Source organism: Pygocentrus nattereri, chromosome 10, assembly GCF_015220715.1.
Source record: "Pygocentrus nattereri isolate fPygNat1 chromosome 10, fPygNat1.pri, whole genome shotgun sequence".
Taxonomy (NCBI): Eukaryota; Metazoa; Chordata; class Actinopteri; order Characiformes; family Serrasalmidae; genus Pygocentrus; species Pygocentrus nattereri.
This window is the reverse complement of record NC_051220.1, coordinates 7,185,001-7,208,168: the sequence shown is the minus strand read 5'-3', so window position 1 is coordinate 7,208,168 and position 23,168 is coordinate 7,185,001. Positions and strand designations below refer to the sequence as shown.

Sequence of the window (23,168 nt, the reverse complement as noted above, 5' to 3'; positions counted from 1 at the left end):
TGGGAAAGTAATGTTGTGTGCGCTGTATTTTCACTGTTTTAACTTATATGACTGCATTTCAACAGAGAAAAGTCTTTTAAAGTACTACACAGTAAAAAGCAAGTCATGCTTTTGTTCCATTTTGAAGTAGATCGCATTCAATTCTGACACAAATTCAGCATTTTGTTTTTAACATGCAAATCGCCATGCGTTGTTTTTTCCGTGAAGAGGTCAAATGACAGTAAAACAACGCAATTCTCCACTGTAGTGACTACTTGCCATTTTGACATGAATTCCTCTCCACACATTATCGCTCAGTAATGCGTAATAGAACAGATTCTGTCTTTACTATCACTCAATGTACAGATTTTACTCTAAAAGAAGGTTGATTCAGAATGACAGCATATAAATAGAAGGCTAAGGTGTACATATGTTTCACCTTGTAGAAAAGAAGGATGAAATTGATGGTGAAAGCCACACACAGTGCTAGCACTCGCATGTTGTAGAAATTCCTGGCAAAATAATTCTGTGGAAAACAGACATACTAGTTAGGCCACAGATACTTCACATATATGAACCAAGAGTCAGTGAAAAAAAGAAGTCTGCCCAAGTGGGAGAGCGAGCGAGAACAGAAATAAAAACAAGAAAGAAAAACAAAAAGGCTGATAAATAGAGCTGCCTTACAAGCAGTTTCATGTTCTGAGAGCAGATCCTTCTCCAAGCAGCTGATTCCTGAACATCTGGCTCCACTGCCTTGTGCGAGCTGGCTTTCCGGATTCTTCTTCTGGGTGTCTGCTCCTTCCTCTTATCCTTCTTCTCGTCTTCCTCTCTTCTAAAAAAATACATTTTTCATTTTGGCTCATTAAAAATATGTAGATTTTTTTCGGACCAGTAAAATTAAAAACTGAGGAGTGACTAAAATGAAATCAGAACTGGTCCAACGCTGCAGTTTAGAATTTTCTTTGGACAACTGGGGCAAAAACAGACTGATTCTAAATAAGGTGTAAATCCACTCTTCATGGAACTGGGGTGATAAATCGTCAAGCTTGAATGTTTGTCATACATGCCATGAAAGCTTGTAATAAGCTTGTATTCTAGCGAATGTACTTACTCAGCCTTTTCGGTCTCGGATTGCTTCTCCTGCTCTTCCAAATCTTCCTCAGACACCACGACCTGCTGTCTCACATCACACACAGAAAACTCAAAATTCACACACTGTAGAGCTCAACTGACAGGTTTACCCGATTAACCAGCAGAGTTTTAGTCTATAAACATTGACAAAAGTATAAAACCTGGAATTTGGAGGGATTGACCAGGTCGCTTAGGCTTTCGTTTGACTCTCTGGTCAGCAACGTATACTGCCCTCCTTCCTTTCTCAGCTGGAGGCCGAATATATCAGTAAGCAGTTGAGGGTTTCTGGACACAGCTGACAAATTGAGGCCCACCGCCCTCAAAACGTCCTGAGACGAGAGGGTGTGTGTCTGACCCAGCACCTCAGTGACGCCCTCGTTGAGCCCTGTGACCTCATCCAGGGTGGGGTCCTGTAAACAGCCAAAGACTTCAGAGAACTTTGCCTCTTTGGCAACTTCAATAATCCATCCGCTGAGAAAGACGAGGTAGAGGAGATTGAGGAAGAAGCAAATGATGCCTAAAATTATACGACCAATTCCTTTAAGAACTTTCTGGAAAAAGAAATAGATGGCCAAAAATAAGCCCCTCAAGGTCGTCTTCTTCATCTGTTTCCTCAAGTTCTTTATTGAGAGAAGAGAAAGGATCATCATCAAGCCATATAGAGGGGCCAGGAGGATGTATTTCATCTTTGAAGAGAAAGATGAGAAAAGGCCTCTTGGCTTTTCAGCGTCGCCTTTTTCGTCACAGACATTTCTATCCTTCTCTTTTCTTTCCGCCATTCCATTCTTTTCTATCCCCTTGGCCTCCTCCCCATGGTCAAAGCCAGAGATCTGAGCGGCCAGCTGCATCTCAAAGATGGTGTCCTCACAGAAGTTAACGAACAGCTCCATCTTTTCTTTCTCTCCTCCCTCATTCACCATGTCAAAGATGAACTGGCGCTTGCTCTCCTTCACCTGAGTCATTAAAAATGTCAAAAAACAACATGTTGTTATAAATTAAGGCAACAAAAAGACATTTGTGTGGTACTATTCACTATGCCAACTATCGTCCTTTCCAAGTGACCTTACATTTTATACCGTTCACAACCCCTTTCCTGCTACATGACTTTGGCCCAATCCCATTTCTTATTTTCACCCCTACCCCGTTTTCATGTATCACTGGAACAGTTACAAGTTACAAGGGGTAGTGTTGGGAATTTTCCCATATGAAATTGGACCCTGAAATAAAAAAGAGCTTCACTTCATTAACGGCTGCTCTGTAGGCGACCCTGCCCGTCTGCAGTGACAGCAGACGAGGGTCAAGTTCAGCTCCTCACGGGTGGGCTTTAGTTACATTTAGGGAATCATAAGCCTTCAAAGAGGGATCAATTATTGATTATCACCCACCCCTAATTCTTCAGTGATATGAAGCTGAAGTTATTATGAAGTTAATAGTTATTAAGCTACTCACTGTTCAAATTTCCCCATTCCACCTTAAATAGTGCAGCTGTTCCGATGCCTGAGGTGCCAGAATGTAACTGCAGCAACATTTAATTTGGAACGGAAAATTTAGCTAGCTAGCTGTTGAGACATTAGTACTGTACTAGTGATTTTTATGCTTGTTACTAAGAAAAGGGCCATAATACACTGAAACAACATTAAACTAAGATAATAAAATGGTCATCATAATTTTTAACAGAGAAAATTCTCACATTTGTGGGTTTCTTTGGTTGCTTGTGCAGCCATCTGGCCATTTTATTTTTCTTGTTTTTGTAGCCCCGACACTTCACCCTACCCTCCGGGACACCCTATCTCTGGACATGAACACGATGGAGGGGTAGGGCTAAGTGGTAGAGGCGAGAGGTGAAATGGAACTGGGCCTTTGTCATGATGTCCTGAAATTACTTTAAATAAACTAATTTGTGTTTAATTAGAAAAGACGAGGAGCCATTACCAACAAGTTTAATTATATTTGTCCTCCGTGCATTTTAGTATAAGATTCTGTAAACGTTATACGGAATACGTTCAAATTTTTGACTGGCACTGTACCTTAAAGAAAGCAATGTTCATTACCTGTGGTTTCTCCCACTGCATGCGGCTTGACTCGCTAATCTCAAAGTAAACCCTCTCGATACGCTTCCCACTGCCCATTATCTCGATCCTGCCCAGGTGAGGCTGGAAGTACCTCAGCACACTCTCAGCCACCTCCAGAAAGTTCTGCAGCCGAGTGTCATGAGGCATGTGCTCGGAGAGGTTGGTCAGGAGAACCGCCACGTTGAAGCCGATGTCTTTGGCTGGCTCGTGAAAGCGACTCACGAAGGCCTGGTAATCCAAGAGCTTGTTTTCGTTCATCTCCACACATGACAGGAGAAACTCTATCTCAGATAGTGTGTAGCGCTTGTAGCCCTCCATGGCCCTCTGAAAGTCCTTTTTGGAGATGAGCCCATGCCCATCTGGATCATATTCTTTGAAGGAGTCGGAAGACACGAGGTCTTTGAGCTTCAGGAACATATCGAAAAACTTGAGGATCATCTCAACGTTGCTGGATGATTCCACCAGCATGTCTACCATCTGCTTGCCAATTGTCCCGTTTACCACATTTCCTAGAACAGGTAACAATAACACAATTTAAAAGCTGCAGGTGAGGTTCTTGTTCATAAACCAGTATTTTTAACGAGGAATGAAGGTTAAATTAGCATAATTTCATTTATGCAGCCCTTTTGTCCCTCACTTCACTCATTCTTGGCTTTTATTACTAGTGTTTTTATTACTACACTCTTAAAAAAGATGGTTCTTCAATGGTTCTCTAATAAAGAAAATGGTTCTATATACAGAACCTTAAATGCTCAAAGAGCCCTTTGTATAATTAAGGGGTTCTTTGCTCCATTAGATGGTTCTTCAGACTGATGGAGCATGTGCTGTAGATGCTTCCCTAAAGAACCTTTTTGAAAACCCCAAAAGGGTTCTGCTATTGTAATAATGTCAAGCTTGTAACAATAGAAGAACCCTTTTTGGTGCTATATAGAACCCTTTTCAAAAAGGTTTTATATAGAACATTCTCCATCAATCCAAAGAACCCTTTAATCATACAAAGGGTTCTTTGCGTGCTCCTGGTTCTATACAGAACCGTTTTTTTACTTAGGACCCCTTTAAGGGACATTTTCTTTACGTGAGTAAGTTCTCAAAGTCACTAGATGATTTTTTGTTTATATCTAGGTGGTTGATAAAAAGAAAAAGAAAATCAATTGAATTCATTCATTTAAAAAGTGGGCGGAGCTGTTCAGGAATAGAAAACCAACTTCTTGAAAATATAGTTCTAACCTTCTAGCAAAGACAGCAGCATCACAACCATGTCTTTAAGCAGATCCATCAGTTCCTTCAGCAGCTCAATCTGACTGGAATCCTGGAAACGGCATAATATAGTCACCTCAAATATGTTCAATAAACATTTCATTAATCAAAGGAATTTTTATGCCACATTGTCACATATATGTTTTATATAGCACAGCAGTTTTACTTTCTAAAGAAGTGTTTTTATGCTAAATCAACAACGCTTAAAATTAATGTATGCAATTGCATATGAAGGGTGGCACGGTGGCGTGGTGGGTAGCGCTGTCGCCTCACAGTGAGGAGGGCCTGGGTTCGGTTCCCCTGCCGGGTGACCGGGGTCCTCTCTGTGTGGAGTTTGCATGTTCTCCCTGTGTCTGCATAGGGTTCCCTCCCACAGTCCAAAGACATGCAGTCAGGCCAAATGGACATGCTAAATTGTGACTGCCTGTGTCTGTCTGCCCTGTGATGGACTGGCGACCTGTCCAGGGTGTACCCTACCTTCTGCCTGATGACTGCTGGGATAGGCTCCAGCACCCCCCCCCCTGTGACCCTGACAGAGAGGCGGCTTAGAAAATGGATGAATGGATGGAATTTCATATGAACTGAGTTTCAATGCATCCAGTGATTCCGAGAGCCTATATTCTGCCTAGTAAGACTTGTTTGGTGGTCTTTCGGTTTTGCAAACCTGAGATAGTTTCATCTGCATATGGGCAAAGACATGCAGGAAGCCCACCACAGCATCCCACAGGCGACTATGGGCCAGACTCTGCTGGTTCCCAGTGCATGGACCCTGAAAAACATTCAACCAGTGATGAAGCACATACCATGAACACAATACAAAGTTCGATTGTCTCCTCTCCTGTTGTGCTTGTGCCCTACATTATCTGGCTAAATCAGTCATTCAGAAATCTTGTTACTCCTTTATTTTTTATGTTTATAAGACTAACAGCAATGTTAAATGTATGAGGACATTTTTTAGTCATGTACAGTGCTCTTTAATTATATCGTTTTTAAATGGTAGAAGTTTTACTTTGAATTTGCTTGATTCTGTGTACATCGGATCCACATGTTTAAAAAAACATTACATTCTTACCAAAAGTAAGTACAATGTTTTGTAATTGTGTTGATGTAATAAATTTTCATGCGGATCCAAGAATTTTTCAACATGAATATGAATTCTATCTGAATATTTTGGTACCTAAATGTATTTAAAAAATAAATACTTGTGTTGTGAAATACCCTGCAGTCTAAGTGATTTTGGCTACCTACATACGGCCTTCATAAAAATGCAAAAGCACTGATTAGTATATTTATTAAGCAGCACTTGAATATTAATAAAAATGTAAAGCGAAAGTCACAAATAAATGACAGTTTTGCCTTAAACTAAATGCCTTAAACTAAAGGCACGTTAACTTGTTTTGTTTATAAGATGTGTTATGAAGCAGCAATGCCAAGTAGTGGAACGTATAAGGCATAGGCCTAATTAAGAGCACCACATATCGGTTCTATGGAAGTGCTGATGCTCTCAAACATAAATGGTCATTTCCATGCATATTTTAACCCTCTATTGCACAAATTACTATTGGCACATGAGTAAAAATGTTTTTTTTTTTTGCTTACGCAATGGAAATATTAAAGTGGGGTATTTGGCAAATTGTTGCCATATGGAAACAATGTACAATCATACCATAGCACCATAAAATCTAAGCACGATAAAATTTAATTTTTCTCTAAAAACTTCTCTTTACTAAAAAGCAAGACCAAACAATTCCAACTTATGTTTAGTGAAATGTATTACCCAAAAGTTTTCAAATACTGGAAATCAATACAATTTCAATTGGTATTTGGAACATATGGTAACAACATCATAATAAGAATTATTGGTCATGTGATGTTATAAAGTATTTGTCCTTACAAAGTAAAAGACCCTTTATCCACAATTAAATGGAAAAACATTTAAAAATGTTATATTACTGCTTTCTAGTAAAATTGAGTGGCAACACTAAGCAATAGAGGGTTAACACATGTATGAATACTGTACGCCACTACAAAGTGGAAATACCCTCGGAAAAATATTACTTATTTGAGCACAAAAGCATGTAAAAAATGTTTTAAACATATTCAAGCATCAAAATTAAAAGAACATATATGAATATTTCACTGCTGTCAGAAGAAAATCTCATATCTCCAAAATGTGGCACAATTGGCTCCTCCCAGTTCTGTCCATGTGCCTGTGTTTACCTTCCAGTCCTACATGTGCTTGTGTTTACCTCCCGGTCCTGCCCCCTTGTTTTCAGACTCCGCCCTTAATTGTTACCACCTGTGTTTTCCACCTGTGTCCTGTTATCCCTTGTTAGCCCTCTTGTATTTAAGCCCTGTGTTTTCCTGAGTTTCTCGCTGGTCTTTGTTTGATGTATGGTTTGGATTGTTTTGTTTGGTGTTTCTTCCAGCCTCCTTAGTCTGTTTATCCTGTGTTCATTTTGCATTATGTCTGTCCCTCTTGTTCTCCTTATTGGCTCTCTGACCCTGGACCGTTTCGACCCTTATGATGGACATGCGTCCACCTCCTCATTGCTCCCCAATGTTACATAATGCTAACTTTACAGTAGAAGAAAAAACGTACTTTACTTTTAATGTAAGTCAATGGAACCGGAATTTTTCCAAGTCGTTTTGGTTCATTTATTTTGGTCCATTCATCATGAAATTTATATACAATATAAATGGCAAATTATGTCAAAAACAGAAATGAAAAAATGGAGAACAAGGGTTTCTTCTGACAACAGCGATATACATTATGTAATATTATTAAAATTAAAAAGGTAGCTCTTGTGACGGTAGAGTTCTTATGTTTGCAAACACACAGGTCTCCTTAAATCAAATTGTAAATCGTGTTCAGGTAGAAATGCACAGAACTAATAAACTGTGTTTGTAACTAGGCCTCTAGTTACTTGTAAACGATGCTTCATAACTGTTCGTTAATGGAACGAATGTCCATCAATTTAGTTTAAGGCCTCTTATGCCAATACAATGTAATTTACTTTACAAAACATCTGATGTCATCTTGTGATCTGTGGCATTAGATCTTCATCAATGCTCAAGCACTGCTTTACAGATATGTTAGTCAATGCTTATGCATGTGTTAGGAAGTCAACAGTTAGGCAGCCTTGAAATAAAGTGCTACCATGACTTTTTTCTAAGACCTGTGGTTCTTTAACCCCTTCCCCCGTGTTTTATTACACACTTTTATAACATAAGAACAGCTCAACCAGTTGGCACTGAAGACCCTGTAGTTACTGAATAATAAGACTCAGTACATACCTAACCTGGAATTTTAACCTGAAAACTATTTTCATACTGTACGTTTATTTGTTTTCTTAGGCTAAACTCAAAGATACCCAAGGATTTCTCATCCAAATTGTTTCTCCTCACCTGAATATATTCAGTGAGTGTGTTGAAGACTTGCTTGGCCACCCGGATGGCCTTGGAGAAGTTGCGTTGGCCATGGTCATCGATCACATCTTTCCCAGAGTAATACCAGTAGAAGTCACTGATGGATTCCTGAACAGACCACACGATCAAGTACTGTCAAGTATATTCACCACAGACTATTGATCCTGTTTCATAATTTCATAATTAGCCTTATCCCTTGTTCTGGTGCAGTGAGTGAATGTATATACCCATTGTTACAACTTAGAGGAACCAATTTACCTGCACTCTGAGCAGGTAGTCCACAGTGGAGATGATGATATTGACTGTGGTGTTGTTTCCTGTCTGAGTCCTCAAATAATTCTGCAAATCTACGCCAAAGTAGTAACAAATCGAACACTTGTTACTGTTCCTACATTTCAAATTTGAAAGAGCTGTGCAGGCACATTAACAAATAAACAACAAAGCCTCGTATAAACCTAAAAAGATAAAGCATATTAAGGGATTTAATGTACACAGAAAGAGAAAAATAGATTACACAAGTACATAAAGTAAAGGAAAAGGAAAGCAAGCAGAGTAAATATAAGGATGATGCGGACCGTGGTTTTTATAAAGAGGATATTCTAATGAGCGTAAGATCTTAATCTGACAACGTATTCAGAGTAATCTCAAGTCTGTATTGACCATTTACACAACAGTCAGTTCCGACCTCGCAAGCTGATTGGTTGAGAAGTGTTCTGCTGTTATTTCACCATAACATCACACCATCACTTCACTGAGGAGTCATTGCTAAGCAACGACCTTGACAGCTGTAGGAGACGCTCAAGCCATTTGAACGTTTTTACTTCTTACTTTGCCACAAACAGAAAATGGATACTTTTAATATCACATTTGACTGACAGCTGATTTGGTCAGACCCTGAAGATGAGACTACACTAAATTCACAAACTGTCCATTAAGGAGCTATAATTTGGCGGAAGGAACTGCGAACATTAAAACATATTAAACGCCGCATATTCACAGCAATAGAACACTAAAGGTCTGTGTTATCGCCAATAACATCACGGCTGTGATGATCTATTGTTATTTCGCGATAACACACTCCCTCTCCTGTTCTACTGCTTGAATAGTTGGCAATTTCAGAAGTTGAGCAGAGAGAACAACTACTAAGTTGTTTCTGTGGTTGAATGTGATGACAAACACCTGCATTATGTCCTTCACAAAGCAGCTGAAGAAACCGGAAGAGGTCACAGGTCAATTGCCCATCTGCCATAACCTTATCACCTGAAACCGAGAGAGAGAGAGAGAGAGAGAGGGAGAGAGAGGGAGAGAGAGGGATAAGGGACAATGTGACAGACAGGCAGATAAAGCAGTCCAGAAGTAGACCACTGCAGTTATCCCTGCTTTTCTCTCAGTGGCTACATTACATTTCAAAGACTCTTTCCAAAATTGAGCAAATTGCTCCAGATGTCTGAGATGCACCTGTGTTGTCTTCATCTGCCACTGCTAAAGCCTCCGCTTTGATCTGCCTCTCGAAAGCGTTCAGATCCAACACACTGCAACAAAGACGTGCAACACACAGAATATAACAGATAATGCAATATAACAGATAACTGAACACATACTGAAACTACAGACATCTGACTCTAACAGACTGCTGCACATGGAAACAATACAGAGCCTCAACCTACAGTCAAAACCTTAACTTTGAAATAAGACTTAAGATGAAAAAAGCCAATTATAAATATGCGCTTAAAAACAAAATAATAGATTTGTTTGTCACAAAAAAAGTACTTTTTAAGCTGTGATGCATGGAAAAAAACATGTCACTATTATACTATAACTATTTATATGTGTTGTAATATTAGTGAAAACACAGCTTACTATGCCGATAAACAGTTATGCTAAAACATTTGCACAGAATTGTTTCTATGGTGTCATGCTTTTACCTGCAGGACTGCATGAGACCAGCCAGGCTGTGAAAGAATCCCACATCCCTTTTCTCTCTCAGGTAGTCCAGCATTTTCTGTCAGATACCAAAAAGAAGAAACTAAAAGCGGATCTGAGATTCTAATCAAAGGCAAAGAAACATATTAACAATGTCACATTAGTTAAAAAAAATCAGAAGGGGAACAAGTTATACCGATATTAAAATTCCGAGATTAACACTAGTTGTGATGATATCTAAATTAAACGGCTTAAATAAAATATACTCCCTGTCCACTTTATTAGAAAACCCCTACTTCCATTTACTGTCCACTCTGAAATCTACCTATTTAATAGGTTTACTTTGTAGCTAAACAGACTGTAGCTATTTGCACAACCTTGTATCCTATTCATCACTGGTCTATTTCTGACCACAGGACTAAGACTGACCAGATATTATTTGGATGGTGGACCATTCTCAGCACCACAGTGATTCGCCATCCAAAGCTATCCAGCCATAAGCAGCTTGGTGGTCAGGACCTGAACACTAATGAAGGGCTAGAGGATGCCTAATACAAGCTAAGCATCACCCGATGGGCTAGAGTTTCTAACCTTTCACAAGCAAGGTGGAGTTACAAGGTAGGGGTTTCTAATAAAGTGGCCAGTGAGTGTATATGATCTGTGGTCATACTAAAACATCTACTCAAACTTACCTGCTGTACAGCAGTATTTCCTCCATTCAGGATGGCTATACCAAGCTGAAGAGTGGACGCCGCCACTGGCCCCATAGTACCTGTAAAACATGAAAAGGACACACACTAGAGCAAAACAGAAAGCAAGTCGGCATTCACTGACCTCTTCAAGGGTCGGCCTGCTCTTTCACATTTACAAAAGATAGCCTTGGAGCTGTTCTTGAGCTACATAAGTCCTCCAGTGCCTAAAGACTGGCTCTCTAAGCTGTGTGGCATTTGTCCATGCAGACACTGCACACTTATAGGGAAGACTACCCAACCGTTGTCCTTGAGGAACAGTGCTTCATTATGATTCCCTGTCAGCTCCAAATACAGCACAGCCAAATGATCAAAGGGTATATCACTCTGATCAGGTGTGGCCTGGCGTAGTGCCATTAAGGGTAAGACAGACAGCCCATTAGAGTGTAAATATTACATCACAGTCTGCCAGGAACCTATTCCATGGCCAAAGATAATAAAGAAGAAAGCTCAAGGCAACAGAGTTCCTATAAGTCACTAGACAGAGCAATAAGTGAGAAATATAAGCCAAATGCATCTCACAGGGAAAGTGGACTCAAGCTTTATGAACTGAATGCTAGCACATTTCCAGAAGTAAACAGTGATTTGGATTCTACTCCATTCTCCCAGTATATCAAGATCTGTGGTCTTTGTCGATCTGCATGCTGGTACTGATATTAGAACACTTTGTGTGCTGTGCGTGAGCTGTAAGTTTTGCATTCAAGCATCATGCTTGTGTTGCAGCTATTCCATACCCAGTCCGCTTTTACATAAAACATCTTAAAGAAGCTTTATTTGGAATGGGTGTTTCACTTTTACACCACAAAAAAAGCTGTGAGCCCCCCATATGGACCGTCATACATGTACATTTGTTGACAAGCTGATACAGAACCAGTCAAGACGACATCAGAAGTGAAAGAAAATCAAAGAGTGTGTGGTCTAGCATGTTTGCTAACATCCCCTTGAGATGTCTAGCTACCAGCTAAACCTCTGTTAAAATGGCAGAGTCGACGACTTTGCTAACAGAGCAAAACATCAAGCAAGGGCAACAACACAAGACAAGGAAGCTAACTAATAAGTTATTACTCATTGGTCCAAAGGAAGAAGGCCAGGGGCCATATTACAGAAACTTCCTAAGTCTGAAATCTTATCTGCTTAGTCACCATGACAACTGTAGGTATGACTAGCACATCTATTAATTCCAGATAAGAAAATAGTATTATAGAAACATTGTAACATCCTAAGACAACCTCAGAGCTGTCTTAACCTCTGTTTTGACCATCTGTTTCTATCATTTTGTGCAGTGAAAGGCAACACAGTTCACTATAACTGGCAGAATGACGTTAAATTTATGTACATTGAAAATGGCCCTGTGACTTATGAAAGTTTTTACTGACAGCACTTAAAAAATCTCAGACACTGCAGACACGATCTCCACTGTCCACCCTTATTACTGTCGAGTGTTAATGTTGATGAAAATTCCTCAGATAAAATATTACACTGAAGGTGGTGATTAATGAGACTGAGGTGAATGTGTGCCTGTTTATTAGGAGGATTAATGTTAGCGGCCTCAGCTAAAGCGTTTGGGAAACTGAAACTGAAACTGAAACTGAAGAGCAGTGATAAATAGTATGAAGCTGCAACACAATATTCATAGCTTCAAGTTTATAGCCCTTTAGTTTTGTTAAACTTTTGTACACCAGTAACAATAGCTAAATGCAGTTAGCTATCTGGCTAAGTAACATGTTTACACATGTTTACATTTCAGCATTTTCATATGGTGAGCAGCTACGTAACAGACCTGAGAGTTGACTGTCATCTTCCATTGAGTAAGTTAAAATTTCCTTGAAATTAGATGCTGTAAAATAAGACTCGCTTCTGTAAAACAAATGATGTTCATACTGGGAATACCGAGCTAGCTTCTTCTTATAGCTAGCTGAAGACCCATAGTTGTTGGTGTACGACATGGTACCAAAAATCGCTATGAAGTATCGCAAGAGGTCTCATGCCCACTCCCCCAAAGTTTCATAGTAAAATAGCAGGCATTCTGCGCCCAGTGTGGCAAAGACAGAGACACCAATCTCACTATTATAAGTCAATGTACCACCAAAATTATTTTAAGGTACAATTATTAAGTTCTATTCTATTAACTGCACCTGCCACTGTGTTCTTCTGCTTCACCTTGTGGATAATCTGCCTAGTTGCTGTTGACCAAAGAATAAATCTATTTTTTCCAGGTTCCCACACAGGAAACAACTCTAATCTTAATAGAACAAAGTGTGAAAACCTGAATGTCTATTATTCACAAGTGATTGCAGAAGGATGCAGTAGGTTGCACTGTGGTGGTCTGCTTACCTCTGCTGTCACTGAGTCTCTGTAGGACCATCTCTGCTGCTCCACGATCATGTAATCTGGCCTGCTGATACAAAAGCCTCTGCTTCTCCAGCTCTTTCTCCTGCAATCAATCAATCAATCAGCACACAATAAAAGGAGAAACTGTACAGACTTGAAACTCGAACTGGGTTGTTCTTCAAGAATCCCTGTGTTTATCGTTAACCGTTTGAAGCCTTCTCAAAAACACCAAGTCCATTTTAGCAGAAACATCTACCTTGTCGCTCTACTTACTGTAAACTTTATGAGCTCCATCTACCTTATATATTCACAATACAGGTGAAAAATTACAGACTGTAGCCCATCTCCCCTCTACCACCTTCATCACTGGTCAGTTTCTGACCACAGTTTTCAAAATGTTACTTGGGTGGTTGTTTATTCTTAGCACAGCAGTGACACTGACATGGCAGTCATAGTAGGTGTTGCTGGGGTATTTACAGACATCAGCATCACTACTAGGTTGAGAGTTGTCCACCACCCAACAATATCCAGCCAAGAGCGGCTTTGCACTTACAAACAAAAGTGCTAAAACATGGCTGGTGTGTGCTACAAGGTAGTGGTTCCTACTGAAGTGGACGTGGAGTGCATGTTTCCCCAACATCTGCTTCTCTATAGCACATTTTGTGCAGGGCATTCTAGCCTGTGGAGGCAGCAGAGGACCTCTGTAAATCATCTTCATGGCTCACCTCAAAGGATTTCACTTCTTTATCATTACTATCATCGTCATCAGTCTGACAGCTCTGCAGTGAAATCAGAAGAGATCACTTTGGTCACGACGGTCATATTAGAACTGTAAATAAACTTTCTCAGGCAAAGGTGCAGTGGAAAGGGTTGTGATGATATTAGGAAAACATCTTTTCAGGTAAAAGGAATAAAAGATTATATTTTTCTCAGCAGTGGCTCCTACCTTGGCCATGATGTCAGCATAGCCCAGGTACAGAGCATCCTCTTCTGGTTTGCTGTGGACACACAGGGAGAGAAAAAGCGTAAGTAAGGCGCTTTGTGTCCCGTACTGTTAATGGAATAGTTCAGTGAAAGATCTACACTTTTACCATTAACACCAAATTAAATCAATCAGCCAAGACAAGTTTGGTATCTAACAAGTAACAGAAGCTTATACTCCACCATTAGACACTAATACAATGCAAAGTCCATATCTAAGGGGTGAATACTTCTGTCATCCTGCACAGACATTTCCACGAGTGTCTGTCAACACATGACAGTCACATTTACCAAACCTGAATGTACAAAAATATGCCTATAATATATCATCCACAAGTCTTACAGTGTGGAAAATGAATCGAAAAAAACATACTTGATATGTACTTATTCATAACAATAACAAAAATATTGAAAGCATTCATTTCTCTTTCAGAAATCCACAGATACCTTGCAGTTCTTAGAATGTTCATCTTTCCAGTGTGCATTTTTCTTTCATGCTATATTTTGTGTATTTGCATTTAGGGTCCATACCTTAGGGCCTCCTGGCTTGACCAATCATCATTTGTTTGCAAGGCACTGCAGAGTCACTTTGCTTTGCTGTGTCTTGCAAATACGCTTACATGCATTTTTGCAGAAGTTCAGATCATGGTTTAATTCATCAAACCCTTACCTAAACCATGTTGACGTGTTAAGTAATCTCAAAAAGACTAGTTTAAATGGTTTCTGACATGTATGATATGCTGTTATCTACAAAAACGGAAAAAGGGTGTCGGATTGGTGATAAAAACAGTAGTAGGAGTTCTGTCTGTACGTCCGTCCATTTTAAAGTAAAGAGGCAAACTTCAGACATCAAGCATGTCTTGGTTTTTGGTTGATGGACTACATTTATGATACGAGGGAAAACGTGTTCATTCCTTACCAAACGTCTCTCTAATATTGTCATTTGCTGTACAACAGTGAAACGCTATTGTCACACACTCTCAGGCACATACTCAGCCACACACAGTCCCACACTCACCTCCTCGCACTTAGGGCACTTTGACGGAAGAAAGTGATGAGTTGATGAAGCGGGTCAGTCTTTTTGTTCTCCTTTGTTCCCTCTCTGCTCTCCTTCTCAAAACTCTCTCCATCTGTTGCTTTCTGATACAAAATGACATCTTCTTAAAAAGAGAATGTGAAAGGCAGAAACAAACACTGATGCCAACATAGGATAGGTTAAGGTGTGGTGGTTGGTTAGTGTAGTGGTTAACACCTCTGTCTTGTAGACTGGGGTTCAATCCCCTACCAGGACAAGCACCCTACACTATACCAATAAGAGTCCTTGGGCAAGACTCCTAACACCACCTTGGCCTCCCTGTGTAAAATGATCAAATTGTAAGTCGCACTGAATAAGAGCGTCAGCCAAATGCAGTAAATGTAAGAAGGAACTCGTCGGTGACACCCGTCTCTTGCATGAAAAGGAAGTTTATTTGCATTTAGAGATCGAAGTCAGGATCAAGCTTTCGCGAACCAGCTTGGAGAGAAACTTGCCAAATGTTCTCTGCCCAGTCTCTTCGGGAGCAGAAATTTGTACCCCAGTTGTTGTCGTCTTTAAGGTATAGTTCACATCTGCTTCCTATTGTAATAGCTTCAGCTTATTCTAAAGCGTGGGGCCCATCTCTCTCCCTTGGGATCCTAGAGCCCCAAGCTCGGGCTCCGTCGACGCACACAGAGCCTTCTCTTTTCAGCCAGGGCTCCGTTGAAACATATGGAGCCTTCTGACAGTACTTTCAGACAGCAAACAGCTACATGGATATTAGAGCCCAATATCATATCAATATCATATATAACATTTTATCAAGCCTGATACACTTCAGTTGAAACACTAAATACTGCGGTTTTACTTTCCTGCTCAAAACATCAGCACAAGCTGCCGTTCATGTTTCCATGGCAGCATGTTTATGAACTAGTAGTGAACATGTCATCGTCAAGTTAAAGAGATAGTGTTTAGCCACTGTTGCTGCGTTACACGTTACGTATTTGTTACTATTTAAGACATGGCTTACGGATTGTTAGTGCATCTGGATTTATTGAAAAGATGACCAAAATTGAAATGTAACTAAGGACTTACTAAAAACTTTTTACATTTATGGCATTTGGCTGACGCTCTTATCCAGAGCGACTTACAGTTTGATCATTTTTACACAGGGAGGCCAAGGTGGTGTTAGGAGTCTTGCCCAAGGACTCTTATTGGTATAGTGTAGGGCGCTTGCACAGGTGGGGGATTGAACCCCAGTCTACAAGTGTAGAAGGCAGAGTTGTTAACCACTACACTATCCAACCAACCAACTTTATAAGTACAAACTTCGCAAACAGGTGCAATGCAGTTCAGGCACAAGCAAAACGAGCAAAACGAGTTAAACGCACACATAGAGTCATTGAAACTCACTGCTAAATCTTCAATCAGCTTGTTCTCGTATAAGCTCTCCTCTGCCTCCACCCAGATCTTTCTGTAGCTTTGCAGAAACAAATCCACGGCTCTGTGCCTATAAAGAGTTAAAAAAAAACGCCCCGGCCACTGTCAACACGCTGTATTGAAGAAAATGTTTGTCTATAACAAAGCAATAAATCAAACAGATGAATCAGATTACCATGAATTTGACAACAGCCTCACCAATGCAAGACAGACATGAGGACAGGAGACTGAACATTAGCCAGTGTTAGCTCACTATGTATAATGTTTTTGGGGAAATGAGCTGAATGAGTCGGTTACAGATATTCCTAAACTCTGTGCAGAGTTGGTAGTAGTGTTGAGGTTCCAGCAGTAAAGCACCTGGGCAGGTTGTAGAGAGGGGTCATCCTGAGACAGGCCACCACTGCCCGCTTCCTCTGCTTGGATAGCAGCTTCTGCCACACTGCTCGCTTACTCTTCTGAGGATGCTCAACCTGGGAGAACACAACACAGCAAGGAATGGATGAACCAGAGCCTGGCTGATATGAAAATTGAGTAACCAATACTGATTTTAAAGCGCTCAGAAATTCTGATAATCAACTATATCAGCTGATAAATTTTAATATTTGATACTACTTTTAACTGCACAGTGCTTTAGTGACTGAGGACAGGGAGTTCTGAATTGTCACACTTGATAAATGTAAATTTCTCACCAGGTCTCTTTAAAGAGAGTTTTGCTATAATATTATTTATTATTTAAACTTCATCACATTATTCTATGCTAAATATTCGTTTTGGGTGCTTTTCCATTTCTGTTATTTTTACAATGTGTGTAATATACTCTGAAACACATCTAAAGAAACCCTGTAACTTTGTACAAACTTTTTAAATTTCAAAACACAATTTGATATTTTAATAAATGAAGTAGTGAAAGTATGCATATTAATAAATGAACAAATACATCTAAAGAAGGCAGCGAACGCTGACTCATCCCCAGACCTCAGTAACCACGCCTGCTAACTGAGCATGGCGTGCAGAATGGCCACGCAACAGGCTGGAAAAGGGAGCTCTTCCAAAGCAGACTTACCTGATCCAGATGGAAAAGGACACGAGCTATGGTCAGGACCCTCTTAACACGCAAGGATTCCATCGACCCATCAGAAATGTCCTTAGGACAAAGAGTGAACGTGAGATCTTTCAGAAAGAGTCTTAGAGCTTAATTGAGGTTTATAAGGTCAAAATTCATGTTCAGACTCATGAATTGTGAAGTTTCTTGTTTTGTAGGTAAAGATGACAACCTGATCTTCTGGCTTCAGGCTTACCTCTTTCAGGTTGCTGCGAATGCATGCTCGGACCTCATCCTCTGTGTCTTTCTACAAGAGACACATCACAGAGAGAGTGGCTTTATGCATGGGCATTACAAGGCAGAGGGTCGACTGCCTCGGTCACATATGGTGTATGCATGCAATCAGAGTCACTTCCTTTAGTGCCACATCACAGCAGACGTCTTAACAGCTGGGTTCATCAAGGCTACAGTTCAGCTCATAGTCATCTCAGGTTGAATTTCGTTCATTTAGGGCCTGATCCAGCAGCGCAGATGGCAGAGCCTACCTCAGAGAAACGGCCCTTGGCCACAGCAATCAGGCCCCGATCACCATGGCAACACTGGTTCAGCCCAATGGAGAGGAGCTTCTTCAGGGCGGCCACGATCAGTGAGGTGTGCGTGGAGTACCGCTCGTCCTTGCCCCTCTTCATCTTCCTCCTCTCACCTTCACACACTCCACCCTGTTGAACATTCACTCAGCTCAATTTTTTTCTTCTTATATACTTATTACCCATATACATATATACATACTGTCGATCTTATGATGAAGCTTCACGTCTCCAAAGAGGTTATTTTGCAAGAGAAGGGAAAAAAAATCTTATCTTTGAATGGAAGTTAAAGGAAGACTTTTTTTCAAGTAATTATGGAAATTTAATATTGATCCATTGACTATAAAATGGGAAACACATACTGTACATTTTAAACGTTTCCAAACTCTAACAAAAAAAAAAGGTTTTGTTCTGATAAAGATACTGCCTTCTGTATACTTCTATTTTATTTTATTATTGTAAATTACAATAAAAATGTAAAACACCAGCAGCCCTGAAGATTTTTAGGTTCTGTTTATTTTTAAAATGATTATGATAATTATAATTGAACCATACTCTGTTGTTGAACCATACTATGTTGGTGAAACCATATTTTTGATCAATGTCAAAGTTCCTCAGCAGCTGAAAATCGCAGTCTTTGTGTTTTGCAGGGTTTTCCAGTGAAAAATAATACAGTGTTAAGTTGAACTACTGCTCCAGTTCTATTTAGACAAGTTCCTGATAGAACTGATCTGCGCACTGAATGGACACTTTATTCTCACTTCATTCAAACCAAAACGAATCCATTTTACATCTGGCTGACGCTCTTATCCAGAGCAACTTACAACATGATCATTTTACACAGGCAGGCCAAGGCGGTGTTAGGAGTCTTGCCCAAGGACTCTTATTGGTATAGCGTAGGGTGCTTGTCCTGGTAGGGGATTGAACCCCAGTCTACACTGTAGAAGGCCGAGGTGTTAACCGCTACACTATCCAACCACCAGAGAACCCTGAGAGCAAACCTTGGTCATACAGCTGTTACCACGACCCACCAGAAATGTAATGCTGTTGATGTCATTCTGAACCACAAAGTTCTGCTCCTCCCACTTGAAGTTCTGCAAAATCAATTCGCACACAGCCGAACACCACACATACTTTGTTTAAATAATGTGGCAAAAGGCAAATACATGTACATACAATGTATGCTTTGATTGGTGGTAGTATGAAGTATTCAAGATATCAATCCTTTGGAAATGTTGCAAGTGTTAGTATTGGAACTAGAGAAATGTCAAGCCCCTTCAAGAACACTACTAAGTGCTGTATACATCAAACAAAATGAGAATGAAAGCGTGTACGAGAGCAACTCACGTGAGATTTAGCCCAGAAAATGAAAACATCTGCTACCAGGAAGAAGAGCCTCTCAGAGTCTTCATTCATTTCTCTCAGCCACCTCATTCTGACAAGAACACACAGCAGGTATTGTGTGCAGTACTGGATAAAGTCACGTGACTGTACGTGTTACTTATTACTGCTAAATTATTATATTATTATAGTCATATGCAATATACACTCACCAGCCACTTTATTAGAATCTTGTAGCTCCACCTTGCTGATGCACAGTTAGTGACTGTAGCCTATCTATTGCACCAGTTTTTATCAGTCATCCTCTAGATCCTTCATCCTTCATGGTCAGTTTCTGACTGCAGAGCTGCTCTTGCCTGGATATTTCTGGATGGTGGACCACTCTATACCTAGCAGTGTGGCCCCTGTACTGAGAATGGTCCACCAAACAAATAATATCTGGTGTAGACTTGAGCTGACAAATTGTGCAACCACAGATGCAGCTAGAGCCCAACACAATGTTCTGCACTACAGTGCCCAGCATGCACTGCAGCATAATATCACTCTGACTCTCCTACCCCAACAACAGTCTATGGGACAGCAGTAACACCTCAATTCTACACTATTCCACATCAGTCATATCACCAAACACACTAAGTGCATTTCAGCTGCTGTTCAACCAGGATAAACACCTAAGGTGAGCTCAACAGCTCAGAAACTGAGCCCAAGAATGAATGAACTTGCAACAAAGAAAGGGCGCCAGTTGTCTAGGCCAAGCAAATAGGGAAAGCTTAAAAGACTGAGCACCTGGGGACATTTACATTTTGAATATTTCAAGTATTCATGTAATATGTCAAGGACTACTACAAGTGCCGATATTTCACTGTGGGGAATTTGGCATATTTTGAATAAACAATGGCCAGTTTACAGCAAAATACAGTACAAAGGAGAATTTCCTAAAAGTGGACAGTGAGTGTATTTATGAGTGTAATTATTCATTATTATTTATTAATTATACACAAAGAATCTTTCTGGTATTATAATAAATGTATATATATATATATATATATATATATATATATATATATATATACACACACACACACACACACACACACACACACACACACACACACACACATAATATTACATAATACACTGTGTGCACAATTATTAGGCAATGAGTATTTTGACCATAATCTTATTTTTAGGTATATTTTCTAATTCTAAGCTGGATAAACTTGAATGCTTAATGGATTTAAGCCTAGCAGGTGATGTGTATCTGTGTAATGAGGGAGGGTGTGGCCTAAGGAGGTCAACGCCCTATATCAAGGTGTGCATAATTATGAGGCAGCTTTTTTCTTTAGGCAAAATGGGCCAAAAAAGATTGAACTGACTCTGAAAAGTCAAAAATGACCAAAAGTCTCTCAGAGGGATACAGAACTCTTGAAATTGCTAAGATATTGGGGCGTGATCACAGAACCATCAAACGTTTTGTTGCAAATAGTCGACAGGGTCGCAAGAAACGTGCTGAGAAAAAAAGATGCAAATTAACTTTCACAAGGATTTGAGAAGAATCAAGCGTGAAGCTACCAGGAACCCATTATCTTCCAGTTCTGTCATATTCCAGAACTGCAACCTAGCTGGAGTACCAAGAAGTACAAGATGTTCAGCGCTCAGAGACATGGCCAAGGTAAGGAAGGCTGAAACCCGAGCACCACTGAACAAGACACATAAGCTGAAGCATCTAGACTGCTCCGAGAAGAATCTGAAGACAGATTTTTCAAAGGTTTTAAGGACTGATTAAATGAGAGTGACTCTTGGCGGACCAGATGGATGGGCCCGTGGCACGATCAGTAACGGGACAGAGCTCCACTTCGAGTCAGACGCCAGCAAGGTGGAGGTGGGGTACTGGTATGGGCTTGTATTATTAAAGATGAGCCGGTTGGACCTTTTCGGGTTGAAGATGGGCTCAAAATCAACTCCCAAGCCTATTGCCAGTTTTTAGAAGACACTTTCTTTAAGCAGTGGTCCAGGAAGAATCTGCATCTTTCAAAAAGACCATGATTTTTCTGCAGGACATGCTCCATCACATGCATCCAAGTACTCCTCTGCATGGCTCGCCAGTAAAGGCGTTAAAGATGAAAAACTTATGACATGGCCCCCTTCCTCACCTGACCTGAACCCAACTGAGAACTTGTGGGTAATTCTTAAACGGGAGATTTACAGTGAAGGAAAACAGGACACCTCTCTGAACAGGGTCTGGGAGGCTGTGGCTGCTGCTGCACAAAAAGTTGATCATCAACAGATCAAGAAACTGATAGACTCCGTGAATGGAAGGCTTATCACTGTTATTGAAGAGAAGGGTGGCTGTATTGGTCACTGATTTTTTTTTTTATATGTCAGAAATGTTCATTGGAAAGCTTTGAGTTTGTTTATAATTCTCACTTGAACAGATGAAAATAAAGTGAGATGGGAAAATGTTTTTCATTTAGCTGCGTAATAATTCTGCACCATTATAGTTGCCCAATAATTGTGCACATATAGATATTCTCCTTAGAAAGCCAAAACCTCACTTTTACTTTCTTAAACATTCATGTTTGAGGCTTATTAACATTCTGGATTGACCGAGAGCACTGTGGTTGGTCATTAATAAAAATAATCCTCAAAAATAAGACTTGCCTAATAATTGTGCACACCGTGTATATAATGCCAAAGTTTAAGCTTTTGTGTACTTCAGGCAGCTTCAGCTTACCTATGATGGTCTACAAATGGGATGAGAAGGGGGTAAAAAGCATACAGATCTTGCACCACCACTGTAAATTTCCCTTGGATAGCAAGCTCCGCCTCTGCCAAATTGCCACACCCCTCCGTCTTCATCCGCTCCTCTTCTTGCAGCACCGACTCTGCTCTCTTCTTTAGTTTTTCCATCAAAGGCAGGAAGTGACTCTTCAGGAGGCGAGGCTCCGCCTTATGAACAAGTGGCTGAACAAAAACTAAAACAATGGAAATAAGTTAGCTGGAAATACATGTTCAAAGCATCATGGGACTTCTTAAGCTTGTGCAGTTAAAAACAATTAAGGACAAAAACTTCGGACACTGAGTCTTGGCTGATCAACATTTGGGATAAACTGCGTGTATTTGTTTTTTCACTAAGTTACTACTTGGAAATGATCATTTTTGACAATTACATTTGCTATAATGTTTCTCATTTTTATCAGAGTGACAGTGGGTAGCACTGTCACCTCACAGCAAGGAGGGCCTGGGCCATTTCTGTGTGGTTTCCCCCCCATTCTGTGCATGTTCTCCCTGTGTCTGCGTGGGTTTCCTCCCACAGTCCAGTCAGGCCAACTGGACATGCTAAATTGCACCTAGGTGTGAGTAAATGTATATATCTGTATATATCTTTGTGACCGGTCCAGGGTGTCCAGAGTCATTCCACCCAATGACTGCTGTGACAGGCTCCAGCTCCCCCATCTTCCATCACTGACACACCTGATTGAGTGAGCCAACTGGTACTGGATGAGTAATTACAAATGATGCTGTACTTCCTTGAGGAAATATTTGTAAATAATTATTTAAACACATTTAAACTCTTAAGATCACTATTTTTTTATATTTGCATGAGCATTATTTGTATTTTTCTAATATTCGTGTTTTGTGTGCACATAAGTGATTAAGACATTATTTTGTCAAATGCCTCAAATATTTGCATAGTACGTTATATATGACTGGGTGTACACTACACAATTATTTGACTGATTTTAACCCCGATTTGCCCTTTGCTACAAATGTTCACAGTCTGAAGTGATTTTGCAGTTCAGAGCTCGAACTGGCTGATGCTGTGGACAATCTGATAGTGTGGAGAGGAGAGCCGAGTGAATCTTTAGCCCTACGATCAAACTCTGAAGT

At 40.2% G+C, this 23,168-nt stretch overlaps 1 protein-coding gene across 3 annotated transcripts in view; it reads right to left on the bottom strand.

Annotated features, from left to right (window-relative positions):
• The window catches only part of ryr2b (ryanodine receptor 2b (cardiac)), a 97,960-nt gene that overhangs the window by 17,572 nt on the left and 57,220 nt on the right, over positions 1 to 23,168 (bottom strand). For all 3 annotated transcript variants that reach the window (XR_005130812.1, XM_037541959.1, XM_037541960.1), the window contains exons 67-91: positions 22,012 to 22,252; positions 19,284 to 19,371; positions 18,968 to 19,030; positions 17,895 to 18,068; positions 17,606 to 17,656; positions 17,371 to 17,451; positions 16,665 to 16,777; positions 16,281 to 16,377; positions 14,871 to 14,992; positions 13,818 to 13,869; positions 13,597 to 13,650; positions 12,875 to 12,974; positions 10,484 to 10,563; positions 9,794 to 9,870; positions 9,327 to 9,400; positions 9,048 to 9,128; positions 8,127 to 8,215; positions 7,848 to 7,976; positions 5,104 to 5,208; positions 4,410 to 4,491; positions 3,162 to 3,691; positions 1,272 to 2,063; positions 1,091 to 1,155; positions 664 to 811; positions 419 to 505 (exon numbers count right to left, since the gene is read on the bottom strand). Coding sequence is in view for 2 of the 3 variants with exons in the window: in XM_037541959.1 (XP_037397856.1) it covers positions 419 to 505; positions 664 to 811; positions 1,091 to 1,155; positions 1,272 to 2,063; positions 3,162 to 3,691; positions 4,410 to 4,491; positions 5,104 to 5,208; positions 7,848 to 7,976; positions 8,127 to 8,215; positions 9,048 to 9,128; positions 9,327 to 9,400; positions 9,794 to 9,870; positions 10,484 to 10,563; positions 12,875 to 12,974; positions 13,597 to 13,650; positions 13,818 to 13,869; positions 14,871 to 14,992; positions 16,281 to 16,377; positions 16,665 to 16,777; positions 17,371 to 17,451; positions 17,606 to 17,656; positions 17,895 to 18,068; positions 18,968 to 19,030; positions 19,284 to 19,371; positions 22,012 to 22,252 (3,575 nt within the window). In the remaining variant the exon portion in view is untranslated. The remainder of the gene's footprint in view (positions 1 to 418; positions 506 to 663; positions 812 to 1,090; positions 1,156 to 1,271; positions 2,064 to 3,161; positions 3,692 to 4,409; positions 4,492 to 5,103; positions 5,209 to 7,847; positions 7,977 to 8,126; positions 8,216 to 9,047; positions 9,129 to 9,326; positions 9,401 to 9,793; positions 9,871 to 10,483; positions 10,564 to 12,874; positions 12,975 to 13,596; positions 13,651 to 13,817; positions 13,870 to 14,870; positions 14,993 to 16,280; positions 16,378 to 16,664; positions 16,778 to 17,370; positions 17,452 to 17,605; positions 17,657 to 17,894; positions 18,069 to 18,967; positions 19,031 to 19,283; positions 19,372 to 22,011; positions 22,253 to 23,168) is intronic.